Here is a 22,459-nt window from a genome sequence, read left to right on the forward strand (position 1 = left end):
CCTTTAAACTATTGAAACTATTTAAGAGAATAAATAGTCCCATTCTATCAGTAAAAAACAGTAACAAGATTTGTGCATTAAAAAATTTTAGCATGGGTCGTTCTTGTTCTCACTGTAGAGACAATCTGCCCTCAGTCTATTGAAAGTGTGGTCCTCTCCTAACAAATTTTACTATCGTTTTCAGTATTATAAAAACTTTTTAGCGTATATGTAGTTGTATATTCCTCTCTAGTCACACAATGCTCAACACAATTTTTAATGAAAACCTGAAGGAAATGAGATTAATGAGGAACAGAGTTAGCATCTATTTTATATTTTCAAACACTATTATCAAGCAACGCCTGTGTATGTTGCAACTTGCAACATTAGCATAAACAGAAGACTAAAACTGAAAGGGAAAATAAAAGCTGGAGGCCGTAAAGGAGAAAGGGGAAGCACAACAGTAAATAACAGCATACTGCCCCTGACACATTGACTTGGCTGTTGCTCCAGAACAACAGAGGACACTGTTCCTGACCATAAGCTCACTTAGGAAGCAGCCACACATGCTAAGCAAACCGTTTAGTGGGTAATAACAATAGATAATACTTTCTCAGTGCTTTCAATGGGACAGTCACTTTTTCCAAATGAACCATGTTTTTACTCATTTAATTATCTACATACTACACACTGAGGAGGAAGGACAGTTTTGGTTTTGTTGCTGTCTGATCTGATCACAATAATTAATCTTTCAAGCATGTTTATAAGACTCATAGCCACTTACTGAGTATCTGTGGGCCAGACATAATACTCAGCACTTACTCCATGCCTTTCCTCAAAGCAATCTGCACAAAGTGGTAAAGCAGTAATTAAATTCTTATCTCCATCGTACAATAAACACATTTTCCCTAAAGTTTTCCATGGTCATCCCAGAAGTTCTAAATCAATTTCTAAAGCTATCTCATTCTTTTTTCTTTATCATCATGAGTTTTACTTTAGCTCAGTTTAAGATATCTCCTAATTTTTTAGTCTGCTTAGTCAAGATTAATATTGCTTATTCCTAGAAAACCTCAATTTTCTAAGCTATTTTAATTTTATTTGCATGAATAATCTCTAGATTACATAATTCCTACTAATGGCATGTTAGGAATCTAATATTCAACATGCTTTTTCTTATAAAGTATTCCTAGAGCACAAATTCTTTCTCAAAGACAGAAATTTGTATCACTAGACATTAAGATGGGTAGCAAAATGACTATTTGAATAGATCAGTTAAAAAATGACTATTTACTTAAGCCAACAGGACACAGTTAAGTAAACGTTCCAAGCAGTGGTCATTAGCTGCTGTATACATGAAGAGTGGTTAGATGTACTTCCTGCCACAAAGGCTTACAATCTAATTAGAACAGAACAGATAAGACACGTGGGAAAAAAAAAAAACAACAAAAAGATCAACCACATGAACCAAGTAGCCATCAACTTAAACACAGAGAAGTTTCAAAGTTGAAAGAATACTACAGAAAACTAAATTCTGATGTATAGAAACAGAGCTTAAGAAGTGCCACCAAAGACCATCTGGGAACATGATGAATGAGGAAGCAGAATCTAATTTTACTATTTTAAGTAATACAAATTAACCAATTATTTTGTTGCACATGCAGTACTGTAGGATTTTTTGCCTTACATAGATCACCAACATATGAAACTAATCAAAGTCAAGTCTTCTGATAATCAACTGTCAACTTGATAGAATGACCAATGACTTTGTCAGCTGTCTAAGACTGAATGCCAGTGATTCTTCTTACTTTGCTATCTGAGTCAATGTAACACTGCCCTTACTTCTAGCACAAATTCTCTCGGAAAAAAGTTCAGACTAATAGGATTTATATTATACTTACTATCCAACCACCAACCCCTCAAATTCTCTTCCCTCTCTTACATATAAATAATAATTGAATATGATTTAACAACAGAGAATAGGGGAAAAGGAGGATATTCTTAAGCATACAATAAACATAGAGTAAAACAGTATACTTTCTGATTTAGCTCAAAGTAAAATGTTCCCTCTTAATCCTAGACTTTGATATGATGTTTACAGTCAAGTATTTCTATGATAATTTCTTTCACTATCCCTGTGTGCTAAAAATTACCATTTTACATTATCTAAATATGGATAAAGACTAACAATGCAAACACAGAGTTAGACAATTTATTTTAAAATAATTTAAGGACTCTAACAGTTTAATGAAGCTTAACCTTTACAAGAGTTTAATGACTCATTAAATAAACATACTAAAGACATGTTACCATGACATGTTATCACGCAGCTCAGAACTCCTAAATACTATACTTGCTTCTCATTTTATTCTCCAGCAAAAATTGGCTCCAAATAGCATTTCTTAATCACTTAGCTAATATGTATATTGAACGGTATAATACAGAATAGAAATCACTGAATATAAACTTACTTTTCAGCAAAATCTTTACTTCCCCATTCTCTTTCTTAATTTCACTCATTACTTTGTGCTTCTTTTTCTCTTTTTCTTTGTCTCTCTCTTTGATTTTGTCTTTGATTTTATCTGAAACACAAAATGAAGGAAATAGTTAAAACTATGAAAATTAAATTTTTTCTCTGTGAAGTTTAGTTCAAATTCTGGGATTACAATATAAAAATAAAATCAGAATGAGAAAAGAAGTCTGCCCTTTTTTCTTCCTCTTGAGTTTTGGGAATATTTCTAAAATTATTTTATTATTGAACATGGAATAGATAATCTCAAATTTTTTTATATTTCATTTTAAGTATTATTTTTTACATTTTCACATAAACCAATATAGTAGACTAATTTCAAATTACTTAAAATAATTGCCATCTTCATTTGAACAGAAAGCAACAGTGAGAAAGTGCTAGCTCTAAAATTGAAGATATCTGTATTGGTAACATAACATTAAAAATTACTCAGAATCAGTTTTATAACCTGTAAAATGGTACTTGGTAGCTTCCTCATAGGGTTACTATATCACACTTTCAGCTCACCCTTACACCTTTTAAGAAGAGTATGACTAATATGGTTAGCTAGTGACACTGTGATATTAAAACACAAGAAATCTAGAAATCACTGAACTATATTCTAAAAATTCAAACTTGACTTTACAAAATACATGATATCCTATGAATTCTTATTTGTTCAATCAAAATCCTATGAATCCAGCAAAGGATAAGATTTAGAGGAGAATGCAAAAATAATGACATAGTCCTGGTTGGTTGTTTCCTTTGTTCTCCCATTTCTGATTAGTTTGCTGTTTTATGATGTTTAAAGTCCTTGAATTCCTGTGATAGGTTGCTGTTGAGCTATAAAACGTTACTCCAAATGGCTAGTTTTTAGATGCATATGTAGGTTAATATTTACTAAGTAACCAAACATTTTCTTAAAAATGAATTATTTAAACTCACAACTGAAGAAAATTGGTATGTGAAATGTCTCCTCATGGAGCTCCAGAGGAGCATTTGTCTAGTACATGGTTCTTATGTGAGATAACTCCCTATTTCTTTTTCTAATCATCTATGCCAATCTTATGACTCTAATAATGTGTTATTTCAATAAATATTCAGTTTTTCAAACTTTATGAAAGTATAATATATACAAGAAAATGTACATGCGTGTACAGCTCAATTCTCACAAAAATGAGCATATTTGTGAAACAGTACTCCAGAATCTCTATGTTTCCTTCAAGCCTTTATGTAGCACCCCAAAAGTCTCCACAATTCTGACTTCTAACCACGTGCATTAAAATAAGTATAGACTTTTAATGGCATATATTCAGAATACAAGCCTTCCACAATCACAAAATATAAATACTTTTTAGGAAAAAATTTAACTAACAACTCAGGAAAGAGAGCTATAATACAGGATGACTCCATTATTTTTAAAAATTTGCAGATTAGTATATACATACATTCCAAATGAATAACAGTCCAAATTATCAAAAGGTGTTCCTATTATTATCTTTTTTCTTGATTTTTGTTTTTTTTTTGAGAAGGGTCTCACTATATTTCTTGTGCTGGCCTCAAACTCACAATTCTCCTGCTTTATCCTCCAGAGTAGCTAGGGCTGCAGGCACTGCCACCACACCTGACAAAAGTTGCTCATTGTAACTGGTAGAAAGTTTTTAAGTTTGTGCATTGGGCACCTGTTAGTTTTACAACACAATAAACAAGGTCTTGGAATATGTATCACATTAAATAATTCAAGTAAAAAATAAGTTTGAAGTTGATGTCATTATATGAAAAACATCTACAGACACAAAAAAATGGCATAGGCAAGATGGGAGTTACTGACAGCATAATTACAGTTAGTACCTCCGCACATGCAAACCCTTCTCAGCAAAGACAGATCACCCTAAATATACACGACAGAAAAGTCTTTTCATGACATCACTGCTATCCATCCCTCCTCTGAACCCCTCAGTCTACCTTTCACTCTTCCCAGAGCTTTTGCTTCTTTTCACAGCATAGCCTTTTTGAAAATGCAACCTTACCAGTCTCCACGAAACCTCCTGTAATTATGTTACATGGTACGGCTATGATATAGAGGGAAGCCTACATACTCAAAAGACCAAAGATCACATTTAAGCTCTTGTAAAAGCTGAAAACTGACACTTTTAGATTTCCAGTGTGGCTCTAAAATGATGCTTATATGAGGATTAACCAGGAAATCACAGGTGTGCCTCTACCTCACTGTAATGTAGTCATATTTATAAAACCCACTTCTAAATATTTTCACAGGGAAAGGATTATGATGGGAAACAGCACCCTGGCATCATTGTTTAATACATTGGTTGCTCCTAAAAATATTTTTTATTCATTTACCTTCATGATCAAGAAATTATATACACATGGTCTCATGCAAAGCTTAGAAAAAGAAATTTTTCTTACATCACAAGACTCTCTTTTCAACAAATAGTTCTGGAACAACTGGACCCCCACAATCAAAAAAATGAATCCAGAAACAGACGTTATACACCTCACAAAAACTGAATAATTCACATAGCTAAATATGAAATGCAAAATTATTAAAACTCCTACAAAATAACAAAAGAAAATCTAGATGACGTTGGGTGTGGCAGCAACTTTTTAGATTCAGCACAAAAGGCACAATCCGTGAAACAAAGAACAGATCTTCAATAAAATTTCTGCAAAAGAGGACTGTAAGTATGGCTCAAGCAGTAGCATGCCTACTTTCCAAGGGCAAAGCCCTGAGTTCAAACCCCAGTTGCACTGACACACACACACACACACACACAAAAAGAAATCAAATTTCTCCAAAAGAAACAGTCAAGAGAACAGAATGACAAGCATCAAGAGGGAGAAAATATTTGCAAAAGGAACAATAGAAGATATACAGATGGGAAAGCATGTGAAAAGATGCCCCACATCAGGGGAATGGCGGAAATCCAGAACACTGGCAATACCGCGAATACGTGAACAATAGGACTCTCATTCATTGCTGGTGGGAATGCACAATGTTACTCTGGAAGGCAGTGGGTGGGTTCTTACAAATCTAAATGCACACACATGCGCACACACACACACACACACACACACACTTTGGGGAAAGTACTGGGCACTGGTACTGCTAGGCAGGAGTTCTACCATTTGAGCTACACCTCTAGCATCCCCGCTCCTTTTTTTTTAAACTTTAGTTATTTTCCAAAAACAGCTTCACATATATGCCAGGCATGCCTATACCACAATCTTCCTATTTAGAATTCCTGCATAGTTGGGATGACAGGTGACCCTGCCCACCCCCCCCCCACCATGCCCAGCTTTTATTGATTGAGATGAGGGTCTCAAAAACTTCTTGTCTGGGTAAAATCAGTTATTATTACTACTGCACAAAAGACTCTAATCTGATAACTAAGGAGATACAATTGTTCCCTATTATAACTATCACTTTGAAAACCAGTTCTTAGTAACAAAATCATTTGTTATATCTGTTAATAATAAAGTTAACTAGTCTGTCAGTATTAGTCAAGAAAATATGTCTATGTATATACGTACATATGTATATATGAGACAAACTACTCCAATAAAAGGAAAGTAAACTGCTAAATACATAGAGAAAACTTTTAAAGATTTATTGACTAACAGAACAGATGTTTCAACAACACATTTAACTGGAATATTTAGAATTACTTCATACATCAGAAGATGGCCACTTTTTTTTCTTTTTTCGTTTTTTAGGGGACTGGAATTGCCACTTTATTTTTTAACCATCGGTGATTTTTAAAAATGTACTACATACTTCATTGTTTCCTAAAATGTTAAGACAATTATGAAAACATTTTGTTATCATTCTCATATTAATGACCTCAAAATAGAAAAAATGAACTGTTTAAAACTGAAAAATAGTAATTCAGTCTCACTGCATTTTATTCTGTCCCCTCTCTTAGCCCTCAGCTGTCATTTATTACCTCAGGTGATAGTTCTAGCACTCACCTCAAAGCCTATTCTCACTTATCCTCAGCTAAGAATCTAGACAAGCTCCATTATTCCCACTGTATGACAAACAGGTTCTCAATTACAGCAAATTTCACACTGTATTTCAGTTACAGTCATCCCTCTCCTTATCAACATCCATCCCCACCCACATAAACTCCTTGACAGTAGAAAAGATTCTCATTCAATAAATGCTTATTGTATAAAACAGGCTCTGTGACAAAGAAAGTATAATTTTCTATAGTACATTACTGACTTTCTCTTCTATACAGTTCTCTGAGTTCACCTTTGTTAATCCGTTTTTTCCTCTGACACCCCCCAAGGACAGGGGGAATTCTTAGTCATGGAAGTCTTTCAAGGGTAGTTACTAACATTTGTTTCCCTTACATGACCAGCCTACTCATTTCTTTTTTTTTTCTTTTATTATTCATATGTGCATACAAGGCTTGGGTCATTTCTCCCCCCTGCCCCCACCCCCTCTCTTACCACCCACTCCGCCCCCTCCCTCTCCCCCCAACCCCCTCAATACCCAGCAGAAACTATTTTGCCCTTATTTCTAATTTTGTTGTAGAGAGAGTATAAGCAATAATAGGAAGGAACAAGGGTTTCTGCTGAGATAAGGATAGCTATACAGGGCATTGATTCACATTGATTTCCTGTGCGTATGTGTTACCTTCTAGGTTAATTCTTTTTGATCTAACCTTTTCTCTAGTTCCTGGTCCCCTTTTCCTATTGGCCTCAGTTGCTTTTAAGGTATCTGCTTTAGTTTCTCTGCGTTAAGCAGCCTACTCATTTCTGACAAAAAGTTCAGACTTACTAAAACTACGCCTCTCCAACATTACAAATTCACAATTATTCTAGGTAATTTTAAATAAAGACAAAGAATTTTCCCAAAACCTTTTTATATAGAGCTCTTTTTAGTTGACAAGTAAAAATCACATATATTTATGGTACACAAACAACATGTTTTAATGTATGTATAGATAGTGGAATGGGTAAATCAAGTCATTTAACACATGCCCTATGTACGTGGTGAGAGCTCTTAAACTCTACTCTCGGCAATTTCCAAATATACAATTCTCAGTAATTAACTGTACTATGACATACCATATATCTCCTGAACTTACTCCTCTTATCTAACTAAAACTGTATGTACTTAAACCAACATCTCCCAAATTCCAACACCCACCATCCTTTGGTAACCATCATTTTGCTTTCTGTTTCTGTAAGTTTAACTTTTTTACATTCCACATGTAAATGACATCATGTGACATTTCTCTTTCTGTGACTGGCTTTTTTATTTTCTTTTGTTGTTGTTGTGCTGGGGTTTGAACTCAGGGCTCACACTTGCTAGGCAGGTGCTCTACCACTTGAGCCACTCTGCCAGCTGTGATGGGCTTTTTTTTTTTTTTTTGTGGTGGGGGACAGAATCATCTAAGTTTTTGTAAAGGACAGGATCTCCTTTTTTAAGGCTGAGTAGTATTCCACTGTGTGTATATAACACATTTTCTTTATCCAGTTATCCACTAGGCACCTGGTTGATTCCACACCTTCACTATTATAAATGGTGCTGCAATAAATGTAGGGGTAAAGATTACTCTTTAATATATTGATTTTATTTCCTTTGATGCATACCTAGTAATGGGATTGCTGGATCCACTGGTGCTTCTTACAGGGTCTTGCTGTATTCAACTCAGGGTAGCCTCTAACTCCTGAGCTCAAAGATCCTCTGCCTCAGCCCCCAAGTAGATGGGATCACAGGCACCCACCCCAAATGCAGGTATTAGTTCTAATTTTAATTTTTAAATGGCTTTAGTATTAATTTATATTCCCACTAACAATCTACAACAGCTACTTTCTTCACATCCTCAAAATATGTAGAGCACTTTTCATATAAAGAAACCTTATGATTTAATACAGAAAAATTATATTTTAAAAATGAAGGCTAAAGGCATGGTAAGTGGTAGAGCACCTGCCTGGCAAACATGAATCCCTGAATCCAAACCCCGGCACCACCAAAAAAAAAAAAAAAAAACTCTGTGTGTGTGTCTCAATCCTGCCTAGCAAGCATGAGGCTCAGAGTGCAAACCCCAGCAGCAGCAAAAAACACTTTCAAAAAATTAAAAATAAGCCATGCACTGATGACTAACGCCTATAATCCTAGTTACTTAGGAGGCAGAGACCAGGAGGATCAAGGTTCGAAGTCAGCCCTTGGCAAATAGTTTGAGAGACCCTATATCAAAAAAAACCACCAAAACAACAGAGTGGTTCAAGCAGTAAGGGTGCCTATCAAGCATGAGGCCCTAAGTTCAAACCGCAGGGCCACAAACATTTTTTTTAAAAAAAGAAAATACAAAAAGTATTAAGGACACAAAACAGCAAACAACACAGGATGTTTGTATTACATTAAACATGTAAAAAAATTTAACCCTAAAATTCAAAGAAATATAAATTAAAACAGTAGGAAACTGTTTTCCTATATCAAATGGACCATTAAAAAAAGAATAATTAGTGCTGACAAAATGAATGTAAATTGATAGCTTTACTGAAGCCTATTTAGCAATATGTAGAAAATGCACTAAAAGTAGCAGGGCATGGTGGTACACACCTGCAGTCTAGGACTTGGGAGGCTGATACAGGAGGATCATGAGTTTAAGATCAGCCTGGGCTACATAACAGGATTTTGTTACACACACACACACACACAAAATCACTAAAAGTTCTCATTCCTTTGATCCCACAATTCCACTGCTAGAATGCAATAAAATGAAAAAAATAAAGCCTGCACAAATGTACCTATGTAAGGGTCTGCACATTATACAATTAAGTATAAACAACTTAAATTTTAATAGTGGAGGATTAGCTAACCCCTTGGTATATTCATACAGTGAAAAGTGAATAACTGCTTTCAGACAAATATTATTCGAAAAACTTAGTTTCACTCCTATCATATTAGAAGGAAAGAAATACGGGGAAAAAAAAACACTTCAAAATAAAACAGTGAGGCTGAGCGTTATGGAGCACACTTGTAATCCCAGGACTTGACAGGCTGAGGCAGAAGGCTCATGAGTTCAAGGTCAACCTAGTGAGACCCTGTGTCAAAAAACAAAACAAAACACTGACTATTTAGCATAATACATATACACATGAAAATCATCTTAGTTTTCCCAAAAGCCTACCTTTATTAAAACCATTCAAGTGCTTTTCTACTTCACTTATACATACATTATATCCAGGTTACATCTCAGTTAATCAAGAAAAGACCAAAAGAAAAACAGAAACAATTATATATATTCATATATATAGTGAATATGCATAAACATATGTGTTATTAGGTTGGATAGCTTTTAAGAAAATGATAGAAAACCAATACCATACTTTGCAAATTAAACCACACATTTTGGTACAAGGGAAGTTCTTTTAAAAGGTTCATTTCATTTTTGAAGAAAAAGTCGTAAAAATCTACACTATCAGTTTTTAAGAAATGCTGGTAGAATTTCATAATGAAGTTTTCAGCTTACATCAAAACATCAAACAGGCTTCATACTACCAGTTTTGCACGATCAGAATATAAGCCGTAAGTCACACCATCATAAAGCAGTCCATGAAATCTGATGGTCTTAGTAACTGCACTGATATCCCCTTCTCCCATCCCCCCTCCCACATTCAGTTAAGAGTAATGTACTAGTGGAAATTTATAAGAAAGTAAGCAGGAACCAGAAAACGGAAAATATACAGAACTTAAATGGGAAGGAGCAGAAAAGAAAGTAGAGGTACAAAATAAGAACATTAATAGAAAAATTGAGACAAAGAGATTAAGGATACAGTAAAAAGAAAGGATTTTATGAAAAATAAATGAGGAAAGAAGTGATTTGTGATACAAAATTAGTGTGACACAACTAATCAAGGCTACCAAATCCAATGGTTTCTCAGTCTTTCTTCCTTGGACCTCTCTGCAACATGTTATTAACCTCCTTCCTCAAAATCCCTATGTTTCAGTGAAACCATTCTATCCTGATGTGATTACTCCCTCATTCTCACAATCCTATCATCCAAACCTACACATTCCCTAGAATCTGTCTTACACATGCTTCTCTGTTCTCCAGTGACTTAAACTATAACCACTAGGTAAATGAATCTCCATAGTAGCCCCAAGCCCAATCTCTCTGCCAAAACTTATGCCTTCATCTCTGTATAATATACTTACCACCAAAATTATCATCTTACTAATATAAAAGAGTTTCCAGTTCTCCTTCCAATTCCCTATTTATATTAATGGCGCAGCATTCTCCAACATCCAAATACAAAAACTCTCAGTAACTTTAATAACTCCTACTCCTGTTTTCTCCTAACATTAAATCATTTGCCCAGTTTAGTCTATTTCTCTGTTGAAATATCCCCACATCCACCTTTTCCTTTCCATCCACAGTCACCACCATAGTGAATACTCACTATCTTTTGAAAGAAGAGGTCTCCCTACCTATAGTTTTCCCCTTCCCACAATCCATTTGGTCATAGAATGACCAAAACAATCCCTTAAAAGCATAGTTCTGCTTAAAACAAATCAATATACAACTCCAGCTTGCCTCTGACTACCTAAAATGTCCTCATTATGCTATTCAAGAAACTTCATGGTCAAGACTTACCTTCTCTTAGCATTTTCTTCTACCACTCACCCACACGATTCCATGTTTGATTCATGACTCATACACTTCATTGCTAACAGCAGTCAACTAAATTGCTTTTTACTCAACCCACCTCCAGCTGCCAACATCATACACATTTTGTAAGAGCTACCTGAAATTCAGTTTGTTCATTAAGCACTCTTTGATCCCTATGAAGGAGAAACAATCACATCCTCCTCCTCCCTCTTTTATGACTTTAATTCAAGCTGTGTGTAGCTACTCTGCCTGCCCTGCTGATCTGTAAGCTCCTGTGCATTTATCGTATCTTACTCATCTTTGTTACCTTCTACAGAACCTGGAATCCAGCTTTACACATAACTGATGCTTAACAGGAAGTTTCCAGGGATATCCAAAGAAAAGGGCTAAAGTAAAAAGAAACAAATTACTAAAGATAAGCATCTAAAGGGCTAGCAAGCACAGAAGACAAAAAAAGCAATATTCAAATTAAGAAACAAAGTAAGCAATAATAAAGAGTATGTTTACACTGCAGGGAAACCATCTCTCCAACTGAGTTATAAATTCTCTAAAGGCAAGAAATATAGTTTTCCTCTTTGCATTCCCCTCTAGTGCCAAGCACACAGCAAGCAATAAATCACCATAGGACAGAAGCAAAGACATATTAAAGAAATCATAACGCAAAATAAGTAAATGCTTTTATAAGACTTTTAGAAATAAACAGGATATGGCAGAGGTATAACAAGAACAGAGGAATGTTGGAGTGGGACAGCTGCCAGAAAAGTTGCCACAAAATTATTTTAATTGTAGTAAGCTGCTTAGAGAACTTACCTACTCCCTCCATTTTACAGAAGGAAAGTTGAGGCTTGGAGATTTTAAATGATTTTTCAGTGACAAAGAGAGAATGTAGCAAAACAACTCCCAACCAGGTTTTCTAGTTTCTACTTAAAAGCTCTAATACCACACTTTAGAAATGAAAATGAATAAATACAACGAGAATTCTTTGGATCAGTTTTATGGTATTTAGCTAACAATATACAAATTCCTAACGTATACCCTGTACCTAACCACTACTTCTAGTTCAATTCTTCTGCACCATCTTCTCCAGTAGATATATAGTAAAGAAAGGAATCACACAAAAATGGTTTCTAGAAACTTAAAAGGAAAAGAAGATCCTTCCTTCCCAATTAAGAAATGGCTGTGATTTGACAGGCTGGAGGTAGACAGTTTTTAAAACTTGACTCTTCCTCTGGTGCTCATCCACATAGACAGAAATTGCTAAAAGGGTGAGTGGTCCTTATGGACATAACTGATACACAAGGACCCTGAGATCTGAAAGACATGTGCAGATCTAGTTAGCCAAGAACATAAGAATTTGTGAAGTAAAAGAATCATGAAGCGTCCGTTGCTTATACTTAGAAAATCAGGGGCTATACTCATCTCTGAAGATTCCTTCTGTTCTATTATTCCTTGGTTCTATTGTTCTATTCCTTTATATAATAGGATTAAAATTTAGTACAATGACTCATATTTTAACAACATCCCATGTTGTATATAGTAGTGAAAAATGGACTGTCTACAGGTGATATGAGGAAATTCAAAGTGTAAGATACTATCTCTTATCATTTGAGAATAGGCAGGTTGCTTTGGCTAATATATTCCAGACCAAAAAACAACCAGGAAATAAAATTTTGAAAACAGGCAGCTTCAGATGGCTGGGACTAAGAAATCCTAAATGTATAGTAATATAATGAAAATAATTCAAGCTCTGTAGTTATATAAACTCAAGTTCAAATTCCAACTCTGGGGCTGGGTGTGTGGCTCAAGTGGTATAGGGCTTGCCTAGCAAGTGAAAGGCCTTAAGTTCAAAGCCCTAAGTTCAAAGCCCAGTACCACTAAATAGATAAATAAATAAAAACAATAAACTAAACTAATATCAAATTAAAGCTGAGGGTGTGACTCAAGTGGTAGAGTGCCTGCCTAGCAAGCACAACGCTGAATTCAAACCCCAATATTATGAAAAAAAAAAAATTCCAGCTCTGCCAATAACTGACTACCAAACACAAAGCAAGTCACTGAGCCAAGCTTCCCCTCAGTATTCTTATCTATAAAAGATGACAGCACTTATCTTTTAAGTTTTTATTAGGCTTAGAGTCAACATATGCATTATTTCCAACACTATATTCAATACCTAATTACAGCTTCTTGACAAATATAGTAATTATTATTAAATACAAATAGAATTTTATTAAGAAAGTATTTAGGAACATATACAGTGTGACAAGATAGTATAGCAATAGTAGGCACAAGACAAAGAGTGTTAACAGGAAAATTTTAAAATAGACAAATACATGCATAGATTATGAAAACCAAGCAAAGCATGGCATAATAAAGTGATTTGGGCTTTTTCTCTTAGCACAATGAAAAGTTTTAAATCAGGTTTTTCTTCCTGATCAACAGAAAAGTTTTGTCTCTAAAACAGAAGTAAAATTTCTTTTCAATATTCTGTAAAACTAAAACATGACATAGTAAGGCACTATTATATATAGTATCTAGCTTACAAAGTTAAATCACTCTAAATCCCTCAATCTTATACTTTAGTTGCTGTATCAAATGTGACTCACATATAATCTGGGTCATTCAAACCTCCAAGTCCATGGTATAAAATTATATTGTTTAATTTAAATTCTACATTATAATACAAACAAATAAATCATGTAATTTATTCTGGCTAATGATAACATGTGGGCATATATAACTGGGTGTACCACTCTCTTGTTATATACTTCTAGTTATGTTTTTTCACACAACCAATTACAGTTCTAAATTTTAAAAAGTAGTGTTTAACTAATGTCACTAACTCTCCCACGAATGCTTTACCTATCTTAATCTGGAATGTACTCTGAATGAAATATTCTAAGCAAATATATACTTATTAAGTACCCTAGTATGTATACCCTGAGGCACTGGTTCAGGTTTCCAGGCTACTTCATTTGAAGTCTTGCTATTTCCACGCAGTTCTCCAGACTATAATGTTTTCTTGGAGTCCTCAGATGCCATGCAAGAATGTATCCTGATAAAGAGACCATGTGGCAAGATCCTAACAGGAAACGAATGCAGAGGACTCAGATTAGCACCTGGCTGTCCTTCAGAAGGCAATATGCACATGAGTAAAATCATCTTGACCTACTCACCAACTCATCGTCACTAAGCAACCCTGTTCAATACCGCAGGAAGCAGAAGAATCACCCAGTCAATCTTGTTGGCATTTCTGACCCACAAAATCATCAGAAATGATAAAATGGTTATTCTTTTAAGCTACTAATAATTTAGGGTATTTTCTTTTTTTTTTTTAATAAAAACAATATTATTTTAATAATATTCTTAAATTTTAATTCCTGCTTCATCTGTAGTTACAGGGTATTTTCTTACAAATTAATATAGTCCAGCCTTCACAAAGGTATTGTTTGTTTCCTTGTTTTTTTGAAATTGTCTATTATGTAACCCAGGTCACAGATATACTTTATCCTACCCAGTTAGCCTATATACGATCCTGCTGCCTCAGCCTCCCTTGCACTGGGATTACAGAAGGATGCTAAAGTTTTATTATTTAGCTAACTTAATTAATGGGAAACGTTTTTTGATTATCTGTGAAAAAGACATGCACTTGCTTCAGAGAAACACTAACGTAGAATATGTCTTACGAAACACACTGATAAATTAAAATCTAAGAGTGAAGTACTATAATAAATGTGCTTAATAAACATAATAAAAACAAAATCAAATGCTACTCATAAAAGTTAATATCCGGAATCTATGAGGAACTCAAAAACCTTAACCCCCAAAGAATCAACATCCCAATGAAGATGGGATGTTGAAAGCAGTACAAATGGCCAGTAAATACATGAAGACGTGTTCAACTTCCCTGGTTATAAAAGAAATACAAATCAAAATTACACTCAGATTTCATCTCACCCCAATTAGAATGGCCATATTCAAGGGCAATAACAACAACAAATGCTGGTGAAGATTCGGTGAAACAGGAAACTTTATACACTGTTGGGGGGAATGCAAATTAGTATAAGCACTTCAGGAAGCAGTATGGAGATTCCTCAAAAAGCTAAAGATAGAACTGCTATATGATGCCACTCCTGGGCAATCACCCAAAGGAGCGAAAGTCAAGATACAATAGAGATTCCTGTACACCGATGTTTATCCAGCACTATTCACAATAGTCAAGCTGTGGAAATAACCCAGATGCCCTACAACTGGAATGGATCAAGTAAAACACAATGGAGTTTTACTCAGTCATAAGGAATAATGATATGCGGTCTGAAGGTAAATGGATGCAATTGGAGGACATAATGTTAAATAAGCCAGGCTCAAAAAGACAAAGTCCTCATGTTTTCTCTCAATACATGGAAGTTAGATCTAAAAGATAAACAAAAATGAACATTATCATATACAAACTCATAATGTAGAATATATTTGTAATAGTGGAACTACTCTATGGAACTTGGGGAAAGAGGGAAAGGAAAAGAGAGTGATAGAGCATCAGTAATTTCATAAAATATAACATCTATGAAGGTAGAGGATATAAGAATGTGTATTGAAAGTTGTTGAAAAATGGGGGTTGGGGTGGTAAGTAAAGGCTTAAAGGCTTAAGGGAGAGTAACAGAAACCCACAGCAGGGATATACTAAGAAATCCCTTTGAACATCAACTTAAATATTTATAATGAAAGACAGGACTGTAAAACAGGTACAGGGTGGAGGGAGTACTTGTGGGAGGGGGAGGGGGAATGAAGGAGATTAAGGTGAGGGCATATTGTTGATGTACTTCATATTCTTATATGAAATAGAGCAAAGAAATATCTTGCAATTGCTTTAAGTTGGGTGGGGAACAGGTTGGGGGAGGGAAATGGAGATGATCTAACCAATGTACAATATAAGCCTAATCAGAATTGTCACTATGAATTCCCCCCTGTACAACGAATATATCCTAATAAAAAAATTTGATATAAGAAAGTAAATAAGTTATAAATAAGAGTTGATCACTTTATAAATTTCTGGGGTGAAAAAGTTCTGCTCTAAAAACTGTGAAAGACAATATAAAGAGATTAAAAAGACAACAGAAAGGGGAAAATTTGCAAAACATATAAAGACCTTGTACTGAGAATATGTAAAAAACCTTCACAACTTTTAACATTAAGAACACAATACCATAGTAGATATTTTGAACAGATACTTCACCAAAGAGATACAGATAGAAAATAAATACACTGAAAAGCAAGTGCTAAAGTTCAAGGCAAACCTTGGCAACATAGTGAGACCCTGTCTCAAGAAAGAAAAATTTTTGGAACAGTTTAACAAGGGGCTAATATGCCCAACACTAAGTGTCACAAATCAATTTTTTTAAAAATAGGTCCTTCAATGGATTGGGCAAAGTACATGAACAAAATGAGTGAAAACACGTCCAATCTTAAAATCATTAATAAACTCAAATAATATAATTTTTCAAGACAATGACATTTTCAACAAAATGTGAAACATTTTGAAATCAGAAAGCTCATCATTAAAAAAGATGTAAAACAATGGAAAGTTTCACACATACCATGGGTGACATAGCAAACTGTTTACCTTTCAGGAAAGCATTACATAGTAAATTTAAAGTATACACACTTTAAAGGTAAAGTGTGTTAAAGGCCACTCCATGACTCAACTTCTAGGACTTTACCCTTACAAAGTTATACTTACAAAGGTTTATTTTAGCATGATTCAATGTCCCCTAATATGGTATCAGTTAAATGTGTTATGGTGTTATGGTTTATACACATAATACAAACAGGAATACTAGATAAGCCACCAGAACTGATGACAGAGATCTACCTGTAGTGACATGAATGACATTGCTAACATAATGCCAAATGAAAAAAAGCAGGATACAGAAAATATAAGAAATTGCGGGGGGGGGGGGGTGACATTAAAAAAAAACATACATATGTATACAAGATATGTATACACAAAAAACCCACAAATGTATAAAAAATTATATGTGTATATATAGCTAATATAATCATTAAAACAACAATAGCATGATTTCAGTATAGCATCACTTTCTTTGCAACTATCTACAGTTTGAATAATTTTATAACTAGAAAAATGAATTAAGCAATATTCATAGTGACTACAAAATCATATAACTGTAAAAGGTCACACAAGCTTACAAAGAGTCTTCAGCATACAGCCCAAACTTCTGCTTTTACAATGGAGACACTTGCTACAGGTTTGCTCTTAAGGCCTCCTAATTTTCAGTTGTGTACTCTTTTCACTGTGTCTTACACAACACATATTTTCACACAACATGTATGTTTTCACTCATAACTCTATCTAGACAAAGTATGAAAAAATGGTCAGATTTACTAAAAAGGATAATTACATTGTATTATCCTTGGTTACTTTTAAACACAGAATTATTTATTCAAGACAGCACCATTCTACACTAAGAAAAAATATTCCCTTCCTTCTCAATTATTTTACCATTCTTAAATTATTGTTACATAGAATTTTATAAACAAACACATATTAAAAACAGTAAAAAAGCCAGGCGCCAATGGCTCAAACCTGTAGTGCTAGCTATTTGGGAGGCAGAGATCAGAAGGATCACTGTTGGAAGCCAACCTGGGCAAATAGTTCTCGAGACTCAATCTCAAAAATATTCAACACACACACACACACACACACACACACACACACACACACACACACACACACAAAAGGAGCTGGCAAAATGGCTCAACTGGTAGAGAGCCTGCCTAGAAAGCATGAGGCCCTGAGTTCAAACCCAAGTACCCCCAAAACCGTACACGTAACATACATGTACATTTAAATAGATAGATAGATCTCTTGCACAGGGTACAGTGACTCATATCTGTAATCCCGGGAAACTGGGAGGCAGACAGAAGGATCATAGTTTGAGGTCAGCCGGGACAAAAATTAGTGAAACTTCATTTCAGGAATAAGCCAGAAATCTGGGGACTTGGCTCACTCAGTATAGAGCCCATCTACCAAGTCTAAGACCCCTGAATTCAAACCCCAGTACCCTTTAAAAACACAGGTGATGGTCCACACGTGTAATCCCAGTTAAGAAGGAGGCATAGGTAGGATGATCATGGTCCAAGTCTGGCCTGGGCAAAAAGGGGTGGCTAAGTGGAGTTCAATCCTACTGTCGTCATCTCCCAGCCCCAAACATCCAATTCGTATAATACAATGATAAACTTCATTTCTTTGAGGCTAGGGTATTTAAAATTTTGATAATTCAACATTAGCCAAACATAATTCCATTAGCATTACCAATATAGTTCATTTCCTTTCTAGTTCTCACACCATTAATACCTGCCTCTCAAGCTCACTTGAAAATGTGCCCACTGTCAGTGTGCTACTGGTCAAGTGCCAAAAACTTCCTGAATGACAACCAGGCATCTTTCTGGAGAAGGCAAAGAGGGGTGAAATGTAATACAATTCATTAATTTCCCAAATATTTATAAAGTACCCAGAGGTTGAAAGCCTGAACAAAATAATATAACAGAGGCAAATTTCACAGAGCTTACAGTATAGTAAAGAAGACATGGCTAGGGTGTAGCTGAATGGTAGAGCACATGCCTCACATGAGATAAGCCCTGGGTTTGATTGGCGTGTGGGGGCGGGGGGCGCCTGGATCTAGCATTGAGAAGACAAACAAGTAATTTAAATGAAGCCAAGAGGCTCATGAGTGGTAGTGCATACTTGTTATCCCAGTTACAGGGCAGGATGAGGAATGAGGGACAAGAGGATTGTTCTCTGAAGCTAGCACAGGCAAAAACATGAGGACCTGTATGAAAAATAAAGGAAAGCAAAAAGCACTGGGAGTGTGACTCAAGTTGTAGAGCACTTAAGCACAAGGTCAAGTTCAATCCCCAGTACCACCACCAAAAAGAATAAAGTAAACAAAGTGATACAGAAAGTGACAGCAGCAAAAACCTCACCTAGTCCAGAAAGCAGCAAAGGCCTGCCTTACAAGTTGCAGCTAAAAGATGAGCACACATTATTAAGGTGCACTGGAAGTGTGGAGCTCAGGATGAAAAGAGAATTCTAGGCAGTGAGGAGCACTGCAGAGTTAGAGCTAAACAAAAGTATGGCCATACATAGCACTGCAAGACATTTTAAGGACTTTGAATACCACCCCACAAACAGAAAAGAAAAGAGACGGGGTCAGATTATACATTTAGATCTCTAGTTATCACTTTAGCTATAGCATGAATTACACATTTAAAGATCACAGATCAGTGTAGGGAAGTCCACTAAGGAGACAGTTGTAAACAATTCAGGCAACATAAAATGGAAATTTAAACAAAGACTAGTAGAAAAGACCTAGCAAAAGTAAACAGATATGAAAGACTGCACCTACAAATGGTAAGATTTGGCTACAGGTTGAATGAGGATACAACGTAGAATCCAAAATTCAAGCCTGAGCCACTAGATATATGATGGCCCTGAGAGGAATACACACAAGACAAATTTGGGTAAAGAAGACCAATTAAACTGTTAGACCAGAGTTAAGGGTTAAAGAACCATACTTGACCTCAAGCTTCTTAAAGGAGAACTTTCAAAGGCTGTGAACAGTTAACTGGTTACCTAAACACCGAGAAAAGATCTGAAATCTTTTCCTCACAGAAAAAAAGTAGCTTTTGCTTTCATGGTACGGTAAGGAGACTTTTAAAAGGGCCCCTCCACATATGCATACACAGGTGCACACACAGTAACTGAACAGAATCTCCTCTATAGAGAACAGTAATTTTAAGTTTTGACCACTGACTCAACACTAATTTTGAGTTGTATCTGATAATAAAAATGTAATATAAGGCACTTACTTGCCTTTATCTCAAATTCAGTCGTTCTGCAGGCCTACCACAATTTTTTAATATTAGGTTTACTCTCTTCATCTGAAGCCATAAAATTATCTGTGAATCCTACTTTCTTGCTACAGATTTAATAAACAAGATGCCTTATCCTACATTTGTTCTAAAGGTGTTTTCCTTTCTGTGTACCAATCATTTTATCACTAACATCACTTCCTTTTATTAATACAGTCGTCTTCAATATCCCTGTCTCCTATACTTCTCTTAGCCAATCCATCCTGCACAGTTCTGCCAAGTTATATTTTCAAAAACACCAATTTGAATATATTATCATTCTACTAAAAAAAATGTGTCTTACCCACAAAATGAAGTCTGAACTTCTTATACTGGCAAAAAGAAGGCAGACTGTGGCAACCTTTCAACTGCCATGCTGTTTTATCTGCCAACTTAGCCAAATGGTCCTGTTCACAGACCACTTAACAAAGTATGCACATTTCTGTTACATATGCCATCTCCCACCCCCAAGAAGCCTGTCTCCATCATCTCTATTTACCTAAACCTACTCTTCCTCCAAAAGCCAAAGTTCCTCAAAACCTTCAAAATTTCTTTTGTTGGCAAATAATCTCACAATGCCAGATATGATTCAAGCCAGAGATCTTAAAACAAAATACAGTTTACAAAGTAATTTAAAGCTCGGGCTCTAAAAAATCAAGTATACACACACACACCTATATATACATGCATTTATATATATATACATATGTACCTACTTACATACACAATTTGGTGGTACAGGGGATTGAATTCAGGCCCTTGCCTGTGTTAGGTAGATGCTCTACCACTTGGGCCATGCTTCAAGTCCTTTTATGCTTGATATGGCATGTTTTCCCAGGGTCAGTCTTGGACTGTGATCCTCCTACTTGTGCCTTCTAGTAGCTGGGACTAGAGATACATACCATGATGCCCAGTTTGTTTGTTAAGATGGTGTTTCACTAACATTTCTGCCGAGGCTGGTCTCAAACCATTATCTTCCCAATCTCTACCTCCTGAGTAACAGCTGGGATTACAGATGTGAGCCACTGTGTCCAGCCACAGACAGCATTTATAAAAGGCTAATATCTAACTAAATTTTAAAGGAGCTGTAAAAAATTACAAAAACCTATTATTAAAATGCTGAATACAATTCTATAAATGTTAGACATATATGATTGCTGTTTTTGTCCTCAAGGACTTTATATGCTAGCTGAAATTACACCTAAGTACTCATGTTATCAGTTTACGATCCATCACAAAAGTGCTTGACAGAATTTACTAATTTTGGTCTTTTCATTATCTTCAAATGAGAAACTGAATAGTAATGAATACTTATCACCTTTAAAATATAAAATTCAGGGCCAGGTACCAGTGGCTCACAGCTGTAATCCTAGCTACTCAAGAAGCAGAAATCAGGAGGATTGCAGTTCAAGGCTGACCTGGGTAAATATTTGAAGAGACATTATCTCAAAAATACCAAACACAAAAAGGGCTAGCAGAGTAGCTCAAGTGGTAGAGTGTCTGCCTAGCAAGCATGAGGCCATGAGTCCAAACCCCAATACCATGAAAAAAAAAAAAAAAGGATATAAAATTCATCAGTGATTTAGTGAGAAAAATGATCCTAGGATGTCTGTTTTCCAGAATATTGCTCCACATGACAAACCAATGAAACTGGCTCTAAATTAAATAGTATCTATAATCTAATTTAAAAATGAGCAAATGATCTGAATAGAAACTTTGCAAAGGAAGAAATACAAATAGCCAAGAAATACATAAAAAACGGTTAATATCACTAACCATTAGGGAAAATGTAAAGCAAAAGTAAAAGGAAATATCTCACCCCAGTCAGAATGGCAAAGAGAAGAAAACAGGGAAGGGAAGGGGAAGGGAGGGGAGGGGAGGGGAGAAAGGAAAGGAAAGGAAAGGAAAGAAAGAAAAATGCTGGTGATGTGGAGAAAAAGGAACTCATATATTGTTGATGGGAATGTAAATTAGTACAGCCATTATGGCAAGCAGTGTTGAGGTCCCTCAAAAAAGCTAAAAATAGGAGCTGGACATAGTAGTATATACTTGTAATTCCAGTACTTGGAAAGCTGAGGCAGGAGGATCAAAAGTTCAAGGCCAGCCTGGGCTACATGGTGGGTTTAAGATATAAGCCTGGAGAAATTCCACTTCTGAGTATATATTAGAGATAGTTATATGCCCACATTGGTTGTAGCACTCTTCACAATAGCTAAGATATGGAATCAACCTAGATACCCATCAATGAAGCAATATGGATGAGAAAAATATGGTAGATATACATCTGAAAGGCCCTGGGATCAATCTCCAGCATGGAAAAAAAAAAAAAACTGTTTTATATCTTTTTTACTTTCCTTTTTTCTTTTTGCGGTGCTGGAAATTGAACCCTGGGCCT

The 22,459-nt window shown here is 35.4% G+C and overlaps 1 protein-coding gene across 2 annotated transcripts in view; it reads right to left on the minus strand.

Annotated features, from left to right (window-relative positions):
• The window catches only part of Rsbn1l (round spermatid basic protein 1 like), a 62,066-nt gene that overhangs the window by 31,035 nt on the left and 8,572 nt on the right, over positions 1 to 22,459 (minus strand). For both annotated transcript variants that reach the window (XM_020187264.2, XM_074064898.1), the window contains exon 2: positions 2,448 to 2,558. In XM_020187264.2, the coding sequence (XP_020042853.1) occupies positions 2,448 to 2,558 (111 nt within the window). The remainder of the gene's footprint in view (positions 1 to 2,447; positions 2,559 to 22,459) is intronic.

The sequence above is a fragment of the Castor canadensis genome, chromosome 2 (assembly GCF_047511655.1).
Source record: "Castor canadensis chromosome 2, mCasCan1.hap1v2, whole genome shotgun sequence".
Classification (NCBI taxonomy): domain Eukaryota; kingdom Metazoa; phylum Chordata; class Mammalia; order Rodentia; family Castoridae; genus Castor; species Castor canadensis.